The sequence below is a fragment of the Mytilus californianus genome, unplaced genomic scaffold, assembly GCF_021869535.1.
Source record: "Mytilus californianus isolate M0D057914Y unplaced genomic scaffold, xbMytCali1.0.p SCAF_39, whole genome shotgun sequence".
NCBI classification, from domain to species: Eukaryota; Metazoa; Mollusca; class Bivalvia; order Mytilida; family Mytilidae; genus Mytilus; species Mytilus californianus.
The window spans coordinates 1,962,039-1,981,639 of record NW_026262689.1 but is presented as its reverse complement, the minus strand read 5'-3'; the positions used below and the strand labels follow the sequence as shown (position 1 = coordinate 1,981,639).

General features: G+C 31.7%; 1 protein-coding gene and 1 long non-coding RNA gene across 2 annotated transcripts; both read left to right on the top strand.

Moving 5' to 3' along the window:
* The first annotated feature begins 270 nt into the window (after positions 1-270).
* Positions 271-6,035, top strand: LOC127736888 (uncharacterized). Its single transcript, XR_007999240.1, has 3 exons — positions 271-320; positions 761-808; positions 1,590-6,035. It is a non-coding gene; the product is annotated as an uncharacterized LOC127736888 (long non-coding RNA).
* Positions 6,036-8,969: 2,934 nt separating this feature from the next.
* LOC127736868 (uncharacterized) lies at positions 8,970-19,349 on the top strand. Its single transcript, XM_052247443.1, has 6 exons — positions 8,970-9,005; positions 11,526-11,559; positions 12,821-13,017; positions 13,992-14,151; positions 14,807-14,910; positions 19,192-19,349. The coding sequence occupies exons 1-6, from the start codon at positions 8,970-8,972 to the stop codon at positions 19,234-19,236; spliced, it is 576 nt and encodes a 191-aa protein (XP_052103403.1). The 3' UTR covers positions 19,237-19,349.
* Positions 19,350-19,601: the final 252 nt, after the last annotated feature.

Genomic DNA, 19,601 nt, shown 5'->3' with positions numbered 1-19,601 from the left:
ACCTTCCCGGCTGTTTGAATACCATTGAAAGGTTCATGGACCTGAAACATAAAATACATTTTTTATATATTGTCAAAAATTTATGTATTATTTATAAATTTAATATTTCTTATATATATAATGAGCTTTCAGAAAATTAATATGTCAATTTAAAGTATATGTGTAAAGTTAATTTTCATCATAAAAGATTGTATATTCTTATTTTAAAGCTATACATGTTTATTTTGTAGATGATAGTGTATATTCTTATTTTAAAGCTATACATGTTTATTTTGTAGATGATAGACTTAACAAAAAATGAAGAGAAAGATCCTTACTGTGTATGTATAAATTTAACTCATTATAAGTAATACAATTTATACAATGTTAACAATATTATTAAGAAAGGGTTAAAGTAAAAAAATAAAATATCCATTGCATGCTTTATTGTTTTTTTTTTATCATGTGTAAATGTTTAAATGTTTTTTAAATTTCTATTCAACAGCTTGATTTAACCAACATGAGTCAGCCCAGGGGGAGTCAAAATGTAGACTCCAAACCATCATTAGTTAGTACATCTTGATTTTTGGTAATAAGTAATAAAAAGAAAGAAGAAGAAAAAAACCAGATTCATCCAATAAACAAATAATTGTAAAGCAAATAAAAAAAAATGAGTAAATGAAAACAAAGATGTTTTTAATACCTTACTTCCAAGGTTGTTTTTTTATATATATAAATGTTTAATACATTATATCTAATGATGATACTTTTTATTCTACAGAACAAGAAGAGAAAGTTGATAGACATCACTTCAGATGATGAAAATGATGTAAGTTATGGGTTTAGAAGTAGAATATGCATGTATACTCTTATAAGAGAAAGAGAAATAACTGGGAAGATGAATAGACTTCTTATTAGATGAGGAACAAGGTATATAAACTCCGTTATGAAGACAGTCATTGTTATTAATAACGGTTGAAGTTTAACCATGTTGTAATTTAGATATTTCATTCACTGATCTACTATACTCGACAACCGGGGAGATTCATATTATTTCTAGAAATGTTTACTTATCACGTGACTGAAATATAACTAGAAGTCTTTCATGAATATTCATGTATGTCAATATTTTTATTGTGTTATATTTTACCATTCAAATAAAATGAATGTAGACTTACTGTACACATTTTCCCGTCTACCATCATCAGTTTATGATTAATATCACCACACAAATTCAACGATTCTTCCAACATTATGATAACATGCTTCGTAAATTTCACATCTTCAAGTTGATCTTTGCTCTGTATATGGTTGAAGCGAATGTTTACAACATCATCTGCTACCTCTCCCTGAAAGCTCTCTTCTGTTTCCCTCGAACAATCTATAAAATCAAATCTTCCACTCTATAGCAAGATGATGTATGTACAGCTCCTACATTTACAACACTTTGAATGCAAAATAACAAACTCAAAAGCAACATGGCGACCATTTTTTTCTTTCTTTTTCCGATTATGTCATGTCAAATGTCACGTGATTTAAATATAATACTATAGTGTTGACTTTTGGTAAAGTGATGATTTTTGACTAATTAATTTTGTTGTGTTTTACAGAATATGGAAATAGACAACTAAGCATTTGAATAAAAGATGGAATGGAATGGAAGACAATATTTAATGGAAAACATCATTATTTTTGTGATAAATTTTGTAATAAATTATGTAAACATAATTTTTTTTGTATTTCTTATTTATTGATGTAGTGGTATTTTTTTTAGGTAGAGACTTGTATAAGAATCGAAAAGAAATTAAAAAGATGCAAATATTTACATTCCTTAATGAAAACTTTTTTTATATCTGAAATCAAAAGACATACTAATTTCAGTTATTGAAACACTGTTTTTTTTTATACATTCAGTTCAAATTGAGTTAAGTATGAATGAGGAACTAGATACTCTCCTAAGTAAATACTATAATGATGTTGGTGGACCAGCTTCATATGCTTCTACCGAAAAACTGTATCATATCGTAAATGCAGATGGGAAAAAAGTTGGTAGGCATCAAATTAAACGGTGGTTGAATTCACAAGATAATTACAGTTAACAAAAAACACCTCGTCGTTCTTTTAAAAGAATAAGAGTGTATACCACGGGGTTGAATATTTATGGGACGCCGATTTGATGGATCTTAAACAATTTTCACAAGAAAATGAAAATTACAAATACGTGTTAGTTGTTGTTGACTGTTTCTCACGCTACCTTTGGTTACAACCATTGAAAAATAAAACGGGAGATGAAGTCACCTCTGCATTTAAAAAGATTTTTAGTGAGGTAAAACCGGAAAAAAATCGAACAGATAAGGGACAAGAATTTCTAGCCAAAAAGACACAGTCGTTATTTAAAAGGAATGGTGTCCGCCATTTTTCGGCTCAAAATGAACTTCACGCAAATTATGCTGAAAGAGTCTTACAAACTATAAAAAATAAAATGTTTCGCTTTTTCTCAAAGAACAGAACACACAGATATATTAACAACTTGCAAAATTTTGCAAAAAGCTATAATGGTACTCCTCATCGAAGTCTACAAAACATTGCACCTAAAGACGTTAATTCAGACAACGAGAGTGATATCAAAAAGTTACAAAAAAGAACAATCATCAATTATACTTGTTTTGTGATGTATGCAGTGGAGTGAATGTTTTTCCCCATATACAATATTCACTTTTAAGAAGAATATTTCCCACATGGAATTATTTATTTTCGTCTCCAATTTATTTACCGGTAAAGAAAAACGAAATTCAAGTCTTAGAATTTCTTATAAAAGATGAACACGGAGAAAACGCTTCATTTTTGAAAAATAATTTGTCTTTTACACTAAAATTTATACCAAGCGTATTTTAGCGTAGATATGTCGAACATTGATAAAATGTACATTCCTAATGTTGATCTATGGTCTAGATATTATCAGAATGTAATTTCTGGTCAATCGAACGCTTACGTAGCTCATATGAAAAATGGACATAATAAAGGATCACAATCGGTATCGTTTATGATTCCAATTTCGAATAAATCTTATCCAATTCGTGTTGAAAAAGAAAACAACTTTGATGTACGGTTAGTGTCGCCTAGTGAACAAATTGTTAATCAAGCAAAAGAAGAGATTAAAAATGACGATGAGAGTATAAATAAAAAGAAAAGAAAGCGAAAAAAAATCATCATTCGCCACAAAGCAGAGGAGGTGAAAAGAAGACGAAAAAATCGAAAAAAGATAAAACTGTTAAAAAACATAAAAGGGATATATTTTCAACATAATGTCTTTGTTAACTTAAGAGAATTTTATTGAAGCACAACCGCCAGAGTTACAGATTTTTAAGATACCTCCATATCAAGTAGGTTTTGAAAGTATAACATACGAGGAATGCAGACCTGTTAGTCAAATAACAGCTTACAATCCTATAGAATTCGATCTATGCAAACAATGGTATGGATTATATAGATCTTAAAAGATCGAAACTATACGTGAAATTGAAAGTGAAAAAAGCAAATGGTGAAGATTTACAAGATGGCGAAACGGTAGGACCTGTGACCTAATTTTACAATCGCTTTGGTCGCAATTGGATGTTTATATACAAGGACAAATGGTAACGTCTAGTAATACGTATTACCCGTATAAATGTATGATGAAAACATTACTGCAGTATGGCCAAGACGCAAAGAGCACACAATTATCTTCTAGTCTGTACTTAAAAGACAGATATGGTCACATGGATGAAATATCGACTAACACTGGACTGTATGAACGCAGAAAATTTATTTCTAATTCGAAAACATTAGAAATGGAGGGACCAGTTTTTTCTGATATCTTTGAGATGGATAGATACCTGCTAAATATGTTATCCCTTAAACTAAAATTATACAGCAACGATCCAAGTTTTTGTTAAATGTCTGGAGAAATTGAAACTAACTATCATATTTCTTTGGAAGATGTCGTGATAAAGCTTTGCAAGATCAGACCTAACCCAGCTATAATTGTCGCTCATTCAGAAGCTTTAAAGACAACAAGTGCTAAGTATCCTTTCACAAAAACCATGATGAAAAATTTAACAATAATGCAAGGAAGTACCTCGTTAATCGTAGAAAATGTTTTCCAAGATGTGAGACCGAAAAGTATTGTGCTTGGATTGGTTTCTTCAAATGCTATGTCTGGAGCATATACAAAAACCCCATTTAACTTTAAGAATTATGATTTAAAACAGGTGACTCTGTTTTGTGACGGAATACCAGTTGATGGTATACCACTCAAACTTGATTTCAACGAGAATAGCGGTGCATCGAACGTTTCTCCTTATGTAAAAATGTTTGAAACAGGGGGAAAGTGGATGTTGGATACGGGGAATGAAATAACAAGGGCTGAATTCAACAATGGATATACGCTGCTATGCTTCAACTTAGAACCATTCTTTTCGGATACCAAATATCTTTCACTACTGAAGCAGGGGAAAATACGATTGGAATGTCAGTTCGGTACTCCATTACCAGAAACAGCTACCTTACTGATTTTAGCTGAAAACTCTGGATACTTTGAAATAACCGAGAATCGACAAATAAAGATTGAACACTAACATTTCCATGTGAATTGGACTTATCATGACTATAACTGTTTGTTTAATGTGTACATATGTCTTTTTTTTTATATTGTGTGTTTTACTGATAAATATATTCAAATGAACGAAAATAAACGACTGTATTCATTTATATATTTTGTTTTATTTGAATCAGATAGGATGCGAAAAAAAAAAAAAAAAAAAAAAAACATAGATGTAAAATACATTACAAGAAAAAAGTAATTAAATTACCAACAAACAAATTTTGGCATACACAAAATAATAAACTGAATTAATACTATCGAATACAATATACAATAAATTATAATAAAAATAAGATGCATCTACAATCTCCCTCACTATATGTAAAAGTCGTATTTAAATCACCACAAATTTTGATATAAAAAAAAAAATCCCACTTCTTTGCTCTTGTTATTAATACACATTTGACTAAAAGAAAACAAAAACAAACAAAACCAAAAAAAAATCAATGAATATTTGAACATTTAATAAACTACATATATACAAAAAACCCTCAAATGAACAAATAATAATCTCCCTCACTATATGTTAAAATCGTATTTAAATCACCACAAATTTTGATATACAAAAAAAAATGAACAAAAATAATAATCATATACGAAATAGTTATAAGACTTGAAATTTCCTTAAACGTTTTTACATGATAAAAAATGTCATTTGTTTATATGTTGTCTTCATGTCCAAAGGCTCTCGTTGTCACACCATCATTTAAAATCCATCTTTTATCATCAAAAGGAACTAATGATTTTTTATTAATAGTTTTAGTATATAAAACATGGCTTTCGCTTCTTATTATATTTATTTCAGAACGTGTAACAGTTTGATTGAAAAGGCAATTTTTGTACATTTCATGTTTAAGTTTCCTGGATGCAGATTTTGTTACTCCTTTTGCAGGATGTTTTTCTTCGCCTTCAAAAGAAAATGAATACATCTTCGATCTCAGTCCAACAAATTCACTTATTGGAATTCCACTTGTTTCATCCTTGAATTTGCCTATTACTTTTTTATTTTCGGTGTCATGTAAAAAAATGTTCTGGAGGATAATCACTCGTATCGTACATATATTGATATTGATGCATATCTTCATACACATCTTCCGTTTCAACGTGATATAAAAAGCTATCAGTATCGGAAAAACACACACGAATTTTATCACCATAAAGAGATTTCATATGGTTATAATGGAAATCATACATCAATAACTTGGATATAACTTGGATAAGTCTAAAATGCAGAAACCTACATATATTGGTTGTTTCATTAAAACATTCACACGATTTTTCTCCACTGCTACCAAATTGTCGTTAAATATTTTGCAAGATGCGTAGGATGGTTTAGCTGTTTCTTTATTTAGTTTCTCTTCCGTGTGACAAAGTTTCACATCTTTATGGTTGCGTGTATTGAGGAGAGTCCGACCAAAAATTGAATTATTTAACAGGTTATATAAACATTTCTCTAATTCATTCTTTGCATTTTTCCTTTTTTCTGTGTTAAAGTCTATGTACTTCTTCAACCAGGGACTTTGTTTAAACTTGAGTACTCTGTGTATCTTTTTGATCTTCATTCCTAACTCTACGTATAGTTGTAAGTTTCTATAATGCACTATGTATTTTTCCTTGTCGTATAGGTTAGGAACGAGTTTTTCTATCTTTGTCAAACATTGTTTTCCAGTTAAATTTTGCAATAATTCCTTTGAATATGGAGATAAATGTTCTACTTGAATATGTTTTCTTTCTGGAGCTGAAGGAAAATCGGATTGAGAAGAATGAAGTGACGAAGGATATTCAAGGTCAACTTCGAAAATGTATCATTCTGAACCGTCAACTTTTAATTTTGTGATATCTAATTTTATTTTCTCCTCCTCGGAAAGCCAGTTGAAGTGACCATACGGAAGACATTGAGACATGCTCCAACCATATAAATTGTTTGCGAGATAAATAGGAAGTAGGTTCATTTGGTTCATACGTATCGAATAAGTATGGATTGCTTGCTTTAGCATATCTATGAAAAATACTAGATACACCGCCTCGTATTCCCTTCTCTATAAACAGCATCATATCTATATCGCTGATTAAATCGAGTACAATTCCAGTTTTCTTCAACATGGCACTCCAACTAAATCCGGGTGTGGTGAAATAATGACACGGATCCAAATCATAGTCGTGCAAAGAAATGTCTCTAAATTTTTCAAAAACATCCGCCAAAAGAGCTACATCCATTTTAAGATACACATCGGAGTATTCCCCTAATGTTTTTACTTTCAGTTTGTCCCACACTGTTTGCACAAATTGATAATCTTCATCAGATATGTGAGTGTCTCCTAATTTGTTAAAAAAATTCTTCTTTGGATGGTAAACAAGGTTTTTCCAATTTCTGCTCGGTATCGACATAATCATAGGGGAATACTCCTTTTCGTAGCAATAGAGAAAATACATCTGGATCCGGAAAACTTTTAGATAAGTATTTAAAATGTTTTTCCTTCGTCAGCTAGATTTTTTGTTAAAGTTGCCAGTGAACTGTTTAAAAATTGCAAAGAATCGATAAAACGGAGATTTCCTATAGAAAATGACATATATTTTTCTTTGTTCTGTGGAATAACAGTGATGTCTTGTTCCTTAAACTTTCATATTTTACTCATGATGAGATTTGCACCAAATCCTTTCAAATTATGAATAACAACAGGTATAAATTTTGGTATTTTGATCTGTAAATTGCATTTATTACACGAAATTCCACGAATTGACCCCGAAACGTGGTCATGGTCCTTGACTTTGTAATTTTTGCTGCTGAAGGTTTTTTTTACATACATAAAATTTTTTGGCATATTTTTAGTCTAATTTATCATACTCAGTTACTATCATTGGCTCGATGCGGCTTAGTATGTCTTTAATTTCTTTCTTCTCTTCAAGAAGATGACGGATAAAGTTCTCCACAACATCAGGTCCACGGTATATGACGGGTGGTTTGTAGTATCGCTCAGATGTTCAGTCAGTCAGCAAGGATAGTTAACATCAGCTCGTTTCACCCCACATTTTTTAACAACAGAAATACCAAGGAATTGTTATGATTAAGATTCAGGGTGTAGTTGTTGCTACACCTAATGGACCTAAAGTCATCATTAATATAGATACAGACATATATAATTTTAGTTTGATGGTAGATAAGATAAGAACATTCATGCATTAAACATTGTCATACTACCAATACAATAATTTGCATACAAGATAAAATGTTTTAAATACAAAGATACTATCGTAAAATCTAAAGTCAACTAAAACATGATCGTATTTGGCTGATCAATTTGACATCTTGGGATTTGGTTGATATTTCTCACTACAATGAATATCCAAGCCCATGACAGACATACTTTACGAAGAACTGGCTATCGTTTCACAAAAATAATCGTACGATTTACTATTACTATGCCCCTTTTGGACTTTTCATTTAAAAAAAAACCCAATTTCTTCCCATGGTCCACTATATTGTTTGTAAGCAAGGATTTAGGAGAAAATACATCTCTGGCTCTTCCCTCATTTTTGGTTTTCACTTTGTGATATGCATTGTCTGCATATTCATAGTCAAACCATCCTATTTAAATTTTTCTAACTGCCTCTCTTGCATTTGTATTACCAAGACGTTTTTCACTTCAGTTGCTGTGCAGCTGAAAATCATTTGTCTTCTTGTTTTTTCTTTTTCTTGTGCCTTTTTGTCACCTTTGATTTTTATTAAGTTTCAGTGACACAAAATAGATCAGGAATGGTTCAAATCAATCCATTACTTATTTCAGATAATAATATTCGTTGTATAACAGATTTTTATTTTTCTTATTTTCTAAATATGAATTGAAAAACGTGGAAAATGTAAATTAGTATTATGATACGCATAAAGCTGCAAAGCTGGAATTGTCACATATATCATGGTTCTAATACTGTCTGGAATACAAAATATACTTATAGCTATATAAATAAATATCACACACTCATGTCTTTTATTCTTTAAAGTGCAATTGATAGGTAAAACTCCCGGAAAATAATCTCTTCTTCATTATTAAAGGTTTCTTCTAATTTACTGAAAACTGTGAGTAAGACCATTATTATGAATATATTTTGAATAAATTAATTCCAGTCTTTGTGAGTTGCATTGAGATGACAAGGCCGCTAAAATTAGTAATACAAATGAAAAGCGAACTTTTATCCTATCTGTTCAGTACAAGATTTCTATTGCTATGAAAAACAGCCATTGTAAAAGGGAGGTAACTCCAACATTAAAAATAGGGAATAAAGATGCTAGAAATTAAGAAGGCAAGCATCAATAATATTTTCCTACAAATATGTAAATATGAGCATCATAATGATTAGAGATCATAAATCCGAATGCACAAATTATGTATGTCTTAATTTATAACCTCAAGTTTTCCAATAAATAACAAGTTTCACTACCTATTCCCATCCTTTTAATGCGACCAATGTCCAACCGGTTAACCTGTGTTGTGTTAGGGGTAGATAAGCATGTTATTTTAAGCTGGACGATATCGGTTGGTCGTCCCTTGGCTTTCTTCTTTTTTTTCTCTACTCCCATCGTCTTTCTGACATCATCGAAATTCGTTGCCAGGTTAGCAGCAACAGACACATTTGTTTGTGGCACATTTTCATGTCTTTGTGCCTCTACGGAAGCCTGCACTTAATGTGCCGATAACATGAAATCTCGAAAAAAAAGTACTTCTCTTTGCATGAATATTTTTGAAATAAGGCCGAAATGAAACAGAAAAATACTGCTCGAGGTCTCATGTTTTTTAAAGCAAACAATACTAGTAAAATTCCACATATTACAATACATAATATAAAAACATATATTTACATTATACTAGTATATTATACATTATTAAATATAACAAAAATGTATGTTTTCAAAATAATAGCCTACACAATGTCATTCACTAACACAGACAAAAGTATAGCATTTCAGCATGTCTGATTCACAGATAAAATATTCACATGTCTGCTCAGTGAGGGTTGCATTCGATGCATTCTAAACAGCCTACTTGATTTAAATGATCCAAACTATATGGACAAGGAACGACAGAGTTCAGTTCGGGAACGAAATCTATCACAAAGGCCACGTCTTTCCCAGCAAACACGTAACGTTTGTATAACGTTATGTTTACGTCAGATTTACGTTATGTTAAGATATAACGTTAAATTAACATTATTAAAACGTTCTAACTAAACGTTACCTAGAAACCAATTGGTAACGTTATTTTGTTTTGTTTATATAACGTTAAATTAACATTATAATCCTAACGTCTAATTTGTAATGTTGTACTCACGTTCAAGTAATGTTAAAATATCAACGTTATTTAAAAAACCAAATTAGTACGTAAAATTATTACCACAGTAAAACGTCTGAATAACATTTTTAGAGTACAATTAATTTGTAACATTTACATAACGTTCTTATAACATAACATGAGAAACGTTCAATTACTGACCTTGTTATAACGTAATATTGTAACGTTAATTGAACGTTGTTTTAACATTAAAAAAGTCGTTCTTCATCATACCAACAATTCAACATGTGAAATTTCTTAAAAACTGAGCCTAGAAGGTAGGGTAAATGTACAATAAAATATAATGTTAAATCTATGTTAGTTAAACATGATCAATATATCAACCCTTTTTATCATTTTGATTATATTGATTTGTCATTTTTTACAAGCATAATGCAAATGCTTTTCTCTTAACGTTCTTTAAACACGTTGTTCTTACGTAAATATGACGTTAATTGTCGACGTTATTTTTAAAACCCTAAACCTACGTTAATTTAAACGTCATTACAATGTTTGAACAACGTTTTTGAATACGTCAATCTTCAACATTTACATAACGTTCTAATAACATAACATGAGAAACGTTCAATTACTGACCTTGTTCTAACGTAATATTGTAACGTTTATTGAACGTTGTTTTAACATTAAAAAAAGTCGTTCTTCCTCATACCAACAATTAAACATGTGAAATTTCTTAAAAACTGAGCCTAGGAGGCAGGGTAAATGTACTTTAAAATATAATGTTAAATCTATGTTTTTCAAACATTATCAACATATTAACCCTTTAAATTATTTTGATTATATTTAGTTATTTTACTAGCATAATGCAAACGTTATTCCCATAACGTTTTTGAATGCGTTGTTCTTACGTAAATATTAGGTTAAATGTCGACATTACTTCTAAAACCCTAATACAACGTTAATCTAAACGTCATTACAATGTTTAAACAACGTTTTTGAATACGTCAATCTTCAACATTTACATAACGTTCTTATAACATAACATGAGAAACGTTCAATTATTGACCTTGTTATAACGTAATATTGTAACGTTAATTGAACGTTGTTTTAACATTAAAAAAGTCGTTCTTCGCACGGTCATACCAACAATTCAACATGTGAAATTTCTTAAAAACTGAGCCAATAAGGAGGCGATGGAAAATGTACTTTAAAATATAATTTCAACCCAATCTTATGAATAAATATGACTAACCCTTTAAATTATTTAATATTATGATTATTTTTATTTATTAATTATACAAGCATAATCAAAATGTTATTCTCATAACGTTCTTTAAAATACGTTGTTCTTACGTTAATATGAGGTTACTTCTAAAACCCTAAATCTACGTTGATTTAAACGTCATTACAATGTAAAAGTAATGTTTTTTCAATACGTCAAGCTTCAACATTTACATAACGTTCTTATAACATAACCTACAGGGGCGGATCCAGCCATTTTCAAAAGGGGGGGTTCCCAACCCAGGATAAAGGGGGGGTTCCAACTATATGTCCCCATTCAAATGCATTGATCGTCAAAAAAAAGGGGGGGTCCAACTATATGTCCCCATTCAAATGAGGAAGGTCGATTAAATTTACCAGAAAACACAAGCAGTAAGTAATATTGAAAGAAATGCAGGTAATTTCTGCAAAAAAAACAGCCTTGGAAAGTAATATAGTTCAAATATTTGTTATATGTTTTATTCAAATTCATCTAAGGAATAGTGTCACAACAATTTTGTGAAATGACACAATTAAGTTCATTAATGAACAGTTTATAATTAGTTAGAAAATACATAACTTATGGTCAGATACTTTTTTTCTGCCCCACACATGAATATAGAAATTTAATGAACATTCATCCGTGTAAAATTATGGTTTTTATCTCAAAAATATACTTAATTGGTAGTTCTAAAAACTACATATTATATACAGTATTGGTTGATTTGGCCTAAGTTTTATGCCTAAGTCTTCTATTTATGATAAGTCTGTGATAATGTGTATAAAGTTGTAGTAGCTTTGTAGCATTTCCTTTACATCGAATTTATCCTGCCTATCCCAATGTCCACTGAATTTGAAAAGTTTGCATTTCTTACATTGATTGATTGATTGATTGGTGTTTAACGCATCTTTCAGCACTATTGTGCTATTTCGTGGCTGTCAGTTTTTATTGGTGGAGGAAGCCCGAGAGAACCACCGACCTAAGGTAGGAAAACTGACAATCCTAGTCAATTAAGATTGGAGTCGAGCGCACCTGCCACGTGCTGGATTGGAACTCACAACCTCTGTGTTGACAGGCTAGTGATACAGTAGTTCGACTACTTAGACCACTCGGCCACCAAGGCCCCTGCATTTCTTACAAGTTGTTTTTTTGATATGTTAAATAAGAAATTCTTAATAAGGTTAACTAGTCAACTGTTTTTTGGCATCTTATTCTCATAGCAGTTTTCAATATTTGGTTTATACAATCCATATCAGGCAAGTCTGACTAACATTCCTTTTTTCTTTTCTTTTTTATGCCCCACCTACGATAGTAGTAGGGGCATTATGTTTTCTGGTCTCTGCGTCCGTTCGTTCGTCTGTCTGTCCCGCTTCAGGTTAAAGTTTTTGGTCAAGGTAGTTTTTGATGAAGTTGAAGTCCAATCAACTTGAAACTTAGTACACATGTTCTTTCTAATTTAAATGCCAAATTAGATTTTTTACCCCAATTTCACGGTCCACTGAACATAGAAAATGATAGTGCGAGTGGGGCATCCGTGTACTATGGACACATTCTTGTTTTCTTTTTGATTTTTTCATGGGAGGGGGGCTTGGGGCTTTTCTTGGCTGGATAAAACTTTTAACCTTTTTAGTAATACATATTATATTGCTCCAGGTTTTGAACGGATAGTATTGAGCACCCTTAAACATGTGGTAAAGAATCAAGAAAACATCCAGGCAGAGCTTGCCCTCATTTCCGGAGCAGCAGTAGATGATGAAATAGAAGACTTGCTTCCCTCTCCAGTAAATTCTCTTGAGGATTTCATCCAATGGGGAATTAAATTGGAGGAGAAGCAGTCCAGAAAGAAATTGGTAAGAGAGTAATTTTTTGAAGGAATAATATACATGGAGATAGATTTTCTGTCATACTTTTATTGATATTAAATTCATTTTTAAGAAACTGGTATAATTATAATAATTCACTTCTTCTGCATGCATTAAACTACTTTTGACAAGTTGGATAAATTATTTTGATTAAATTGTCTTTATATAATTTCCTGTCAAATTCATACACAATATTTATATCAGAAAAGATTAGAACATCGCCTAATAAAAAAAACTCTATATAGTTTAATTATAAAATTCTTCGCCAGCCTCATACATTGTATTTGAAAATGAACTATTTTAATTGTATTAAGGTAAAATACTCTTTATTTGGCAATATTTTGGATTTTGATGAAAGTTTGTATGCTTTTACAACTCAGTCATATTGAAATATTTCTTATCTATTAAAATAAATAAATTGTGATAACTCCACAATGCTTTTAATACTTTTTTATCGATAGAAGTGCTATGGATTTAATTTGTGTTGCATGAACTGCCGAAAAGAGCAATCTTGAAAAGCTCTGAGCTTTCTCTTAAGAATAAATTTATGATCCCTTATTGGATGTCCCCTAATTAATTTTTGAAATAATACTGGAACCCACTGATCTTAAGGTATAATTAGATTATTCCCCTTTTGAAATTTGCTTCAATTTCCCATTTTGAATCCTTTTTCTACATAACATTATTAGGACAGTAATTTTTTTTAGAAAAACTGGGGAATAATATGTCTTGCATGATAAAATATTGTGGTAATTTATAAATTTGTAAAAAAACTTCATGATACTACCTCAGTACTTAAAATTTAATTAATGTTTGTTTGTTTTTGTATAGAACTATCTCCTTTAGCAGTAATATGAGTTGTTTGAAGAAACATTTCTTTGATCATCCTTGTATTCAATAAAGATATTTTTTCCCCTTTTTATTCTCATATAAATAAAATTGCTCTTTTTTCTCCCTAATAGGCATCTTTCCTTATTGCTTTTGGAGGAGCGACATGTCTAGAAACAGTGAGAAATATTCTGAAGAAAACAGTGACTAACAATATACTATCTTTGTACAGCTTGAGGGGAAAAAAGGGGAAAAAGGTCTTTCAGGACCATAACTTGTACAGAGTTCTTATAAGTAAGTACACTAGGGCTGTTCCAGATACAAATATATTATGGGTGTAGATCAAAATACTTATTTATTCCCCCTTTCTGAAGTAGGCAGTATATTGTGGGCCCTTCCATCCATCCAGCTTTTGTATCCTGAACCACCTGACAGAATGAAGCATGAAAAGAGAAGAAAAAAAAGGTCTTTAAGGATTTATGTTTTTCACCAGACCTTGACCTCATTTCATGTATCAGTGATCAAGGATAAAGTTGCATGATTAGGTCCGTTTCTCAGATACTATAAGCAGTAGGTCAACTATATGTTGTGGATGGAATGATTGTAAGGGGTACATGTCAGTCTGGCAGGTATCATCTGACTTTGACCTCATTTTTATAGTTCATTGGTAAATGTTAAGTTTTTGTGTTTTGGTCTGTTTTTAATTACCATAAGCAATAGGTCAGCTACATATGGTGCATGGAATAATTGTAAGGTGTACATATCTGTCTGACAGGATTAATCTGACCTTGACCTTATTGTCATGAATCTTTAAAAATGTTAAGTTTATGTGATACTTGTTGTACAACCTTTGTCTTTTTTACTTTCGTCATAAAGTCAATGGTCAGTAAAGCAGGCGAGACATTTTAGCGTGTGTACTCTTGTATGAAAATATCATTTTTTATTTCAGGAGCATGTTTTAAGTTGCACAAGTGCAAAAGACAGGAAATAGAAGATTGCATGATTGAGGTGTTAAAGCATGCTCCTCATATGCCGGGAGGACCTAAATACAAGGTAAATTGTTATATATTTTATTATAAACTGTTTGTGGCATCAAATAATTACCGCACTCGTACAGAAATCTTGGAAGAATAACTAGTGGTGCATCAATCAACAGAAACATCTTCTTTGTACCAATGATAGCTAACAATCCTGTGTTTTTACGGTTTTAAAAAGCAAAAAAATAACTTGATATGAGTTGTCAACGTTTACCTTGATATGAACAACGCTCAGACATAACAGAGTTGTCCACATTTTTAACTCATCTGGCCCAAAGAGCCAAGTGAGCTTTTCTCATCACTTGGCGTCCGTCGTCCGTTAACTATTACAAAAATCTTCTCCTCTGAAAACTTGGCCACAATCATCATTGGGGTATCTAGTTAAAAAAATGTGTCCGATGACCCTGCCTGCCAACCAACATGGCTGACATGGCTAAAAATAGAACATAGGGGGTAAAATGCAGTTTTTGGCTTATATCTCTGAAACTAAAGCATTTAGAGCAAATCTGACATGGGTAAAAATGTTCATCAGGTTAAGATCTATCTGCCCTGAAATTTTCAGACGAATCAGACAACCCGTTGTTGGGTTGCTGCCCCTGAATTGGTAATTTTAAGGAAATTTTGCAGTTTTTGGTTATTATCTTGAATATTATTATAGATAGAGATTAACTGTAAACAGCAATAATGTTCAGTAAAGTAAGATCTACAAATAAGTACACATGACCAAAATTGTCAATTGACCCCTTAAGGAGTTATTGCCCTTTATAGTAAATTTTTAACAATTTTTCGTAAATTTTTGTAATCTTTTACAAAAATCTTCTTCTCTGAAACTACTGGGCCAAATTTAACCAAACTTTGCCACAATCATCATTAGGGTATCTAGTTTAAAAATTTGTTCGATGACCCCGCCCGTCAACCAAGATGGCCGACATGGCTAAAAATAGAACATAGGGGTAAAATGCAGTTTTTGGCTTATATCTCTGAAACTAAAGCATTTAGAGCAAATCTGACATGGGGGTAAAAATATTAATCAGGTTAAGATCTATCTTCCCTCAAATTTTCAGACAAATCAGACAACCCGTTGTTGGGTTGCTGCCCCTGAATTGGTAATTTTAGGAAATTTTGCAGTTTTTGGTTATTATCTTGAATATTATTATAGATAGAGATAAACTGTAAACATCAATAATGTTCAGCAAAGTAAGATCTACAAATAAGTCAACATGACCAAAATTGTCAATTGACCCCTTAAGGAGTTATTGCCCTTAATTTATAGTCAATTTTTAACAATTTTTCGTAAATTTTTGTAATCTTTTACAAAAATCTTCTCCACTTAATCTACTGGGCCAAATAGAATTAAACTTAGCCTCAATTTCCCCAGGGTGACTGGGGAATAGAAGTATGGTCACCATTGGTCTTCCTCCGACCGGCAGTAAAACCCGTGCTAAAGTGGGGCGTCCGTTTGGCTGTGCGGGATGTACAAATTTGCAGCCACGTCCGGTCAGAATGGGGACGTTAAATCCGATGCCTCGTGTAAAGAGAGTGCCACGCTCTTTGCACGTTAAGAACCCTTGCAACAACTCTTTGAGGGGTCCGTAGGTGACCTGTTGCAAGGCTAAATTTCTGCCCCTATCCAATATACCCTCATTTCCCGTGGTAGTCTAAATTTCTCCGACCTTAATCCCTTAACCTATTACAGAACCTACCTATTGTATTTATTGTGAACTTGTTCTCGTCCTGAATATGCATGAAATATTTGCCACTGGACGTTAAGCAACCAACAATCAATCAATCAATTTTTAATAGGGTATCTTGATTGAAAACCACAATTTTTAATAGGGTATCTTGATTGAAAAGTGTATCTGATGACCCTGCCGTCCAACCAACATGGCTGCCATGGCTAAAAATAGAACATAGGGGTTTACTATAGAAGTCAATGATTGTAAAAAAACAATTTCAATTGGTCACAACTTGAAAACTAATTTAAATAATGATAAGGGGTCTTCAGTAACTATTGTAAGACTACAATGGGATGACTTGATTTGTTTCCATGGGAGGGTGCAATTTTTTCAGGGGGGGGTGCTTATAATTTCTGCTTAATATTTTCCATTTTCAGAATTATTCAGTGTTACTTTTCTATAAACCATTATTATATCGTCTCTTTCAGCATACTTATATTGGGTGAATGCCCTTCCCGACCTGGCGGGTCAGGGAGACCCCTGCCCAAATTTTTTTTGAAGGGGTGTTCCCAAAAACAAAGGCATTTCCAGCATTATACAGGCCCTGGGTGAAATAAATTTTGGAGAGGAGGGGTATTCAATTGATGTTCGTTTGGGAGACTTTCATGACAGCATCCTTTTGCAATGATATCTCGTTTTAAGGAAATTTTGCAGTTTTTGTCTTGCATATCATTATAGATTGAGATATACTGTAAACAGCAAAAATATCAAGCAAAGAAAGGTCCACAAATAAGTCAACATGACCAAAATCGTCAATTGACATCTTATTGGAGTTATTGTCCTTTAAAGTCATTTTTTGCAATTTTTTGGTAATTTTTGTAAACTTTTTAAAAAATCTTCTGCTTTTGATTGAACTACTGGGCCAAATTAAACCAAACTTGGCTTCAATCATTATTAGGGTATCTAATACTATTTATTATGATTTTAACCTTATTTTACCTGATTTCCCAAACCACAGTAGATACAGATGAGCGCGACAGGCTCTTGAGAGCCTCTATAGTTACCATTGTGACTGACCAGATAAAAAAAACACATGCTACTAATAATCTTTGTTGCTAATTATGCATTAAAAAAAAATCATTATAATCAGATCTATTATTTTGTTGTTATTTAACCCGTTTAGATAAGGGCGTTACAGAAAATTAAATGCAGAAAAGTGGTGGTGGGAGTTGGCATGGGAGGGTTATTATTAAGACCCCATTCACCTATGATATAAAATTTTCATTTTACTTATAATTAAAAGGAAAATACAACCACACACAATTATTTTATTTGAGTGAATCCCATGCCCCAAACCACAATCAATTTTGGAACAGTACCAAGAGATTGTGTTCACTGCATATATATATTTGACTGTTATATTTAAAATCCACAATAAATTAGATTTTCCCATGGATAACATTGCAGTTAGGGCTGTTCCATTTAAACATACTTTGTACACACAAAAGGCACTTTGAGGTTGGTGTACCATCTTAAGAGACAATTTTAGAATTTCACCTACAATTTCACTGTACAAAAACACCCACCTGTAGATGATATTTTGTAGTGCATTCACATTAAAAAAGTTGACATAAAAATAAAGAATTCAGAAATGTTTGCTGCTGCTGAATTATAATGGAAAAATGCGTCTCTGCATGACATTATGAGCTTGCATGTTAAAACTATCTATAAGAAAGATGTTTGTAACAAAACCTAAAACAGAGTATTCATTTTTAATAGATAAAAAAACAGATCCTGTTTCCGCATTTTGCCTACAAGTTGGATTTCTATTTTCTTCTACATGTATTCTATTTTATGTTTAAATGAACCTTTTCAAAATGAGATTTGCCATACTATATTACAAATGTAGACATTTTTTATTGCTTGCAGTAAGTGTCATCAGAACAGAAAGTAGAGAGGAGTTATTTAAGATACTTGAAGGCAAAGTGTTTGTCCAAGACCTAATATTCAATTTAAACAATTTATTTTTATTCATAAAGTTAACTGCTTTTATATTAAAATAAGAAGATGTGGTATGATTGTCAATGAGACAACTCTCCACCAGAGACCAAATGACATAGAAGTTTACAACTAAAGGTCACTGTATGACCTTCAACAATGAGCAAAACCCATACCGCATAGTCAGCCCCGAAATGACAAAATGTTAAACAATTCAAACGCGAAAACTAACGGCTTGATTTAAGTACAACACAATGAATGAAAAACAAATATGATATACAGCAACAAACAACAACCACTAAATTACTTCTGACTTGGGACAGGCACATAGAGAATGTGACGGGGTTAAACTAAGTTTGTTGTCGCCAAACCCTCCCCCTTACCTGGGACAGTGGTGTTATAGTACAACATAAGAACAAACTATAAAAATCAGTTGAAAAGGGCTTAACTCATCAGCTAGTTCAAAACCAATAATAACTAATAAAACAATCATGCCTACTACATGTTTAAAGTTGGTTCGTTTAATTAAATCAATAAACTTACATTTATTTTCATTATGTATAAAATTCATTTTAAAATTTGCATTACTATTGCCTTTATTTATTTTTTATTGTGTTTTTTAGAAACCAGCTTCAAGAAGAAGAGAGGATATATCAGACTCTGAGTGACTCTTTAAATGACTCTTTAATGATACAAATTATATAAATGATAAATAATATATGATAATGTATAATATATATACATAATATATGATCAAATTAAATATGAAAACACATCTTTATGCATTTGTTTGGAGTATTCTATTATCTGAAGCTCAAGTTTTTCAACCAACAGTAATGTCAAAATGATCTAACTTTTCGATGGAAATACTAGTAAGGAAGAGCTGAGAGGCAGGGTAAAAAAAGAAGAGTGCATTTAATTGTATTGGAATACCATTTAAGTAAATCTTTAGATTAAAAGATGACCCTTTAATTTTAAGTGTGCCTTAAGCACTGTCGGCTATTTTTCGACTATTCTAGTTTAACTATCCCAT

Coding starts and splice junctions, on each gene's coding strand:
- LOC127736868 (XM_052247443.1), top strand. CDS start 8,970: ATGATTAGAGATCATAAATCCGAATGCACAAATTAT. Junction 13,018..13,991: donor AGCAGTCCAGAAAGAAATTG/GTAAGAGAGTAA, acceptor TCTCCCTAATAG/GCATCTTTCCTTATTGCTTT. Junction 14,911..19,191: donor CGGGAGGACCTAAATACAAG/GTAAATTGTTAT, acceptor TGTGTTTTTTAG/AAACCAGCTTCAAGAAGAAG.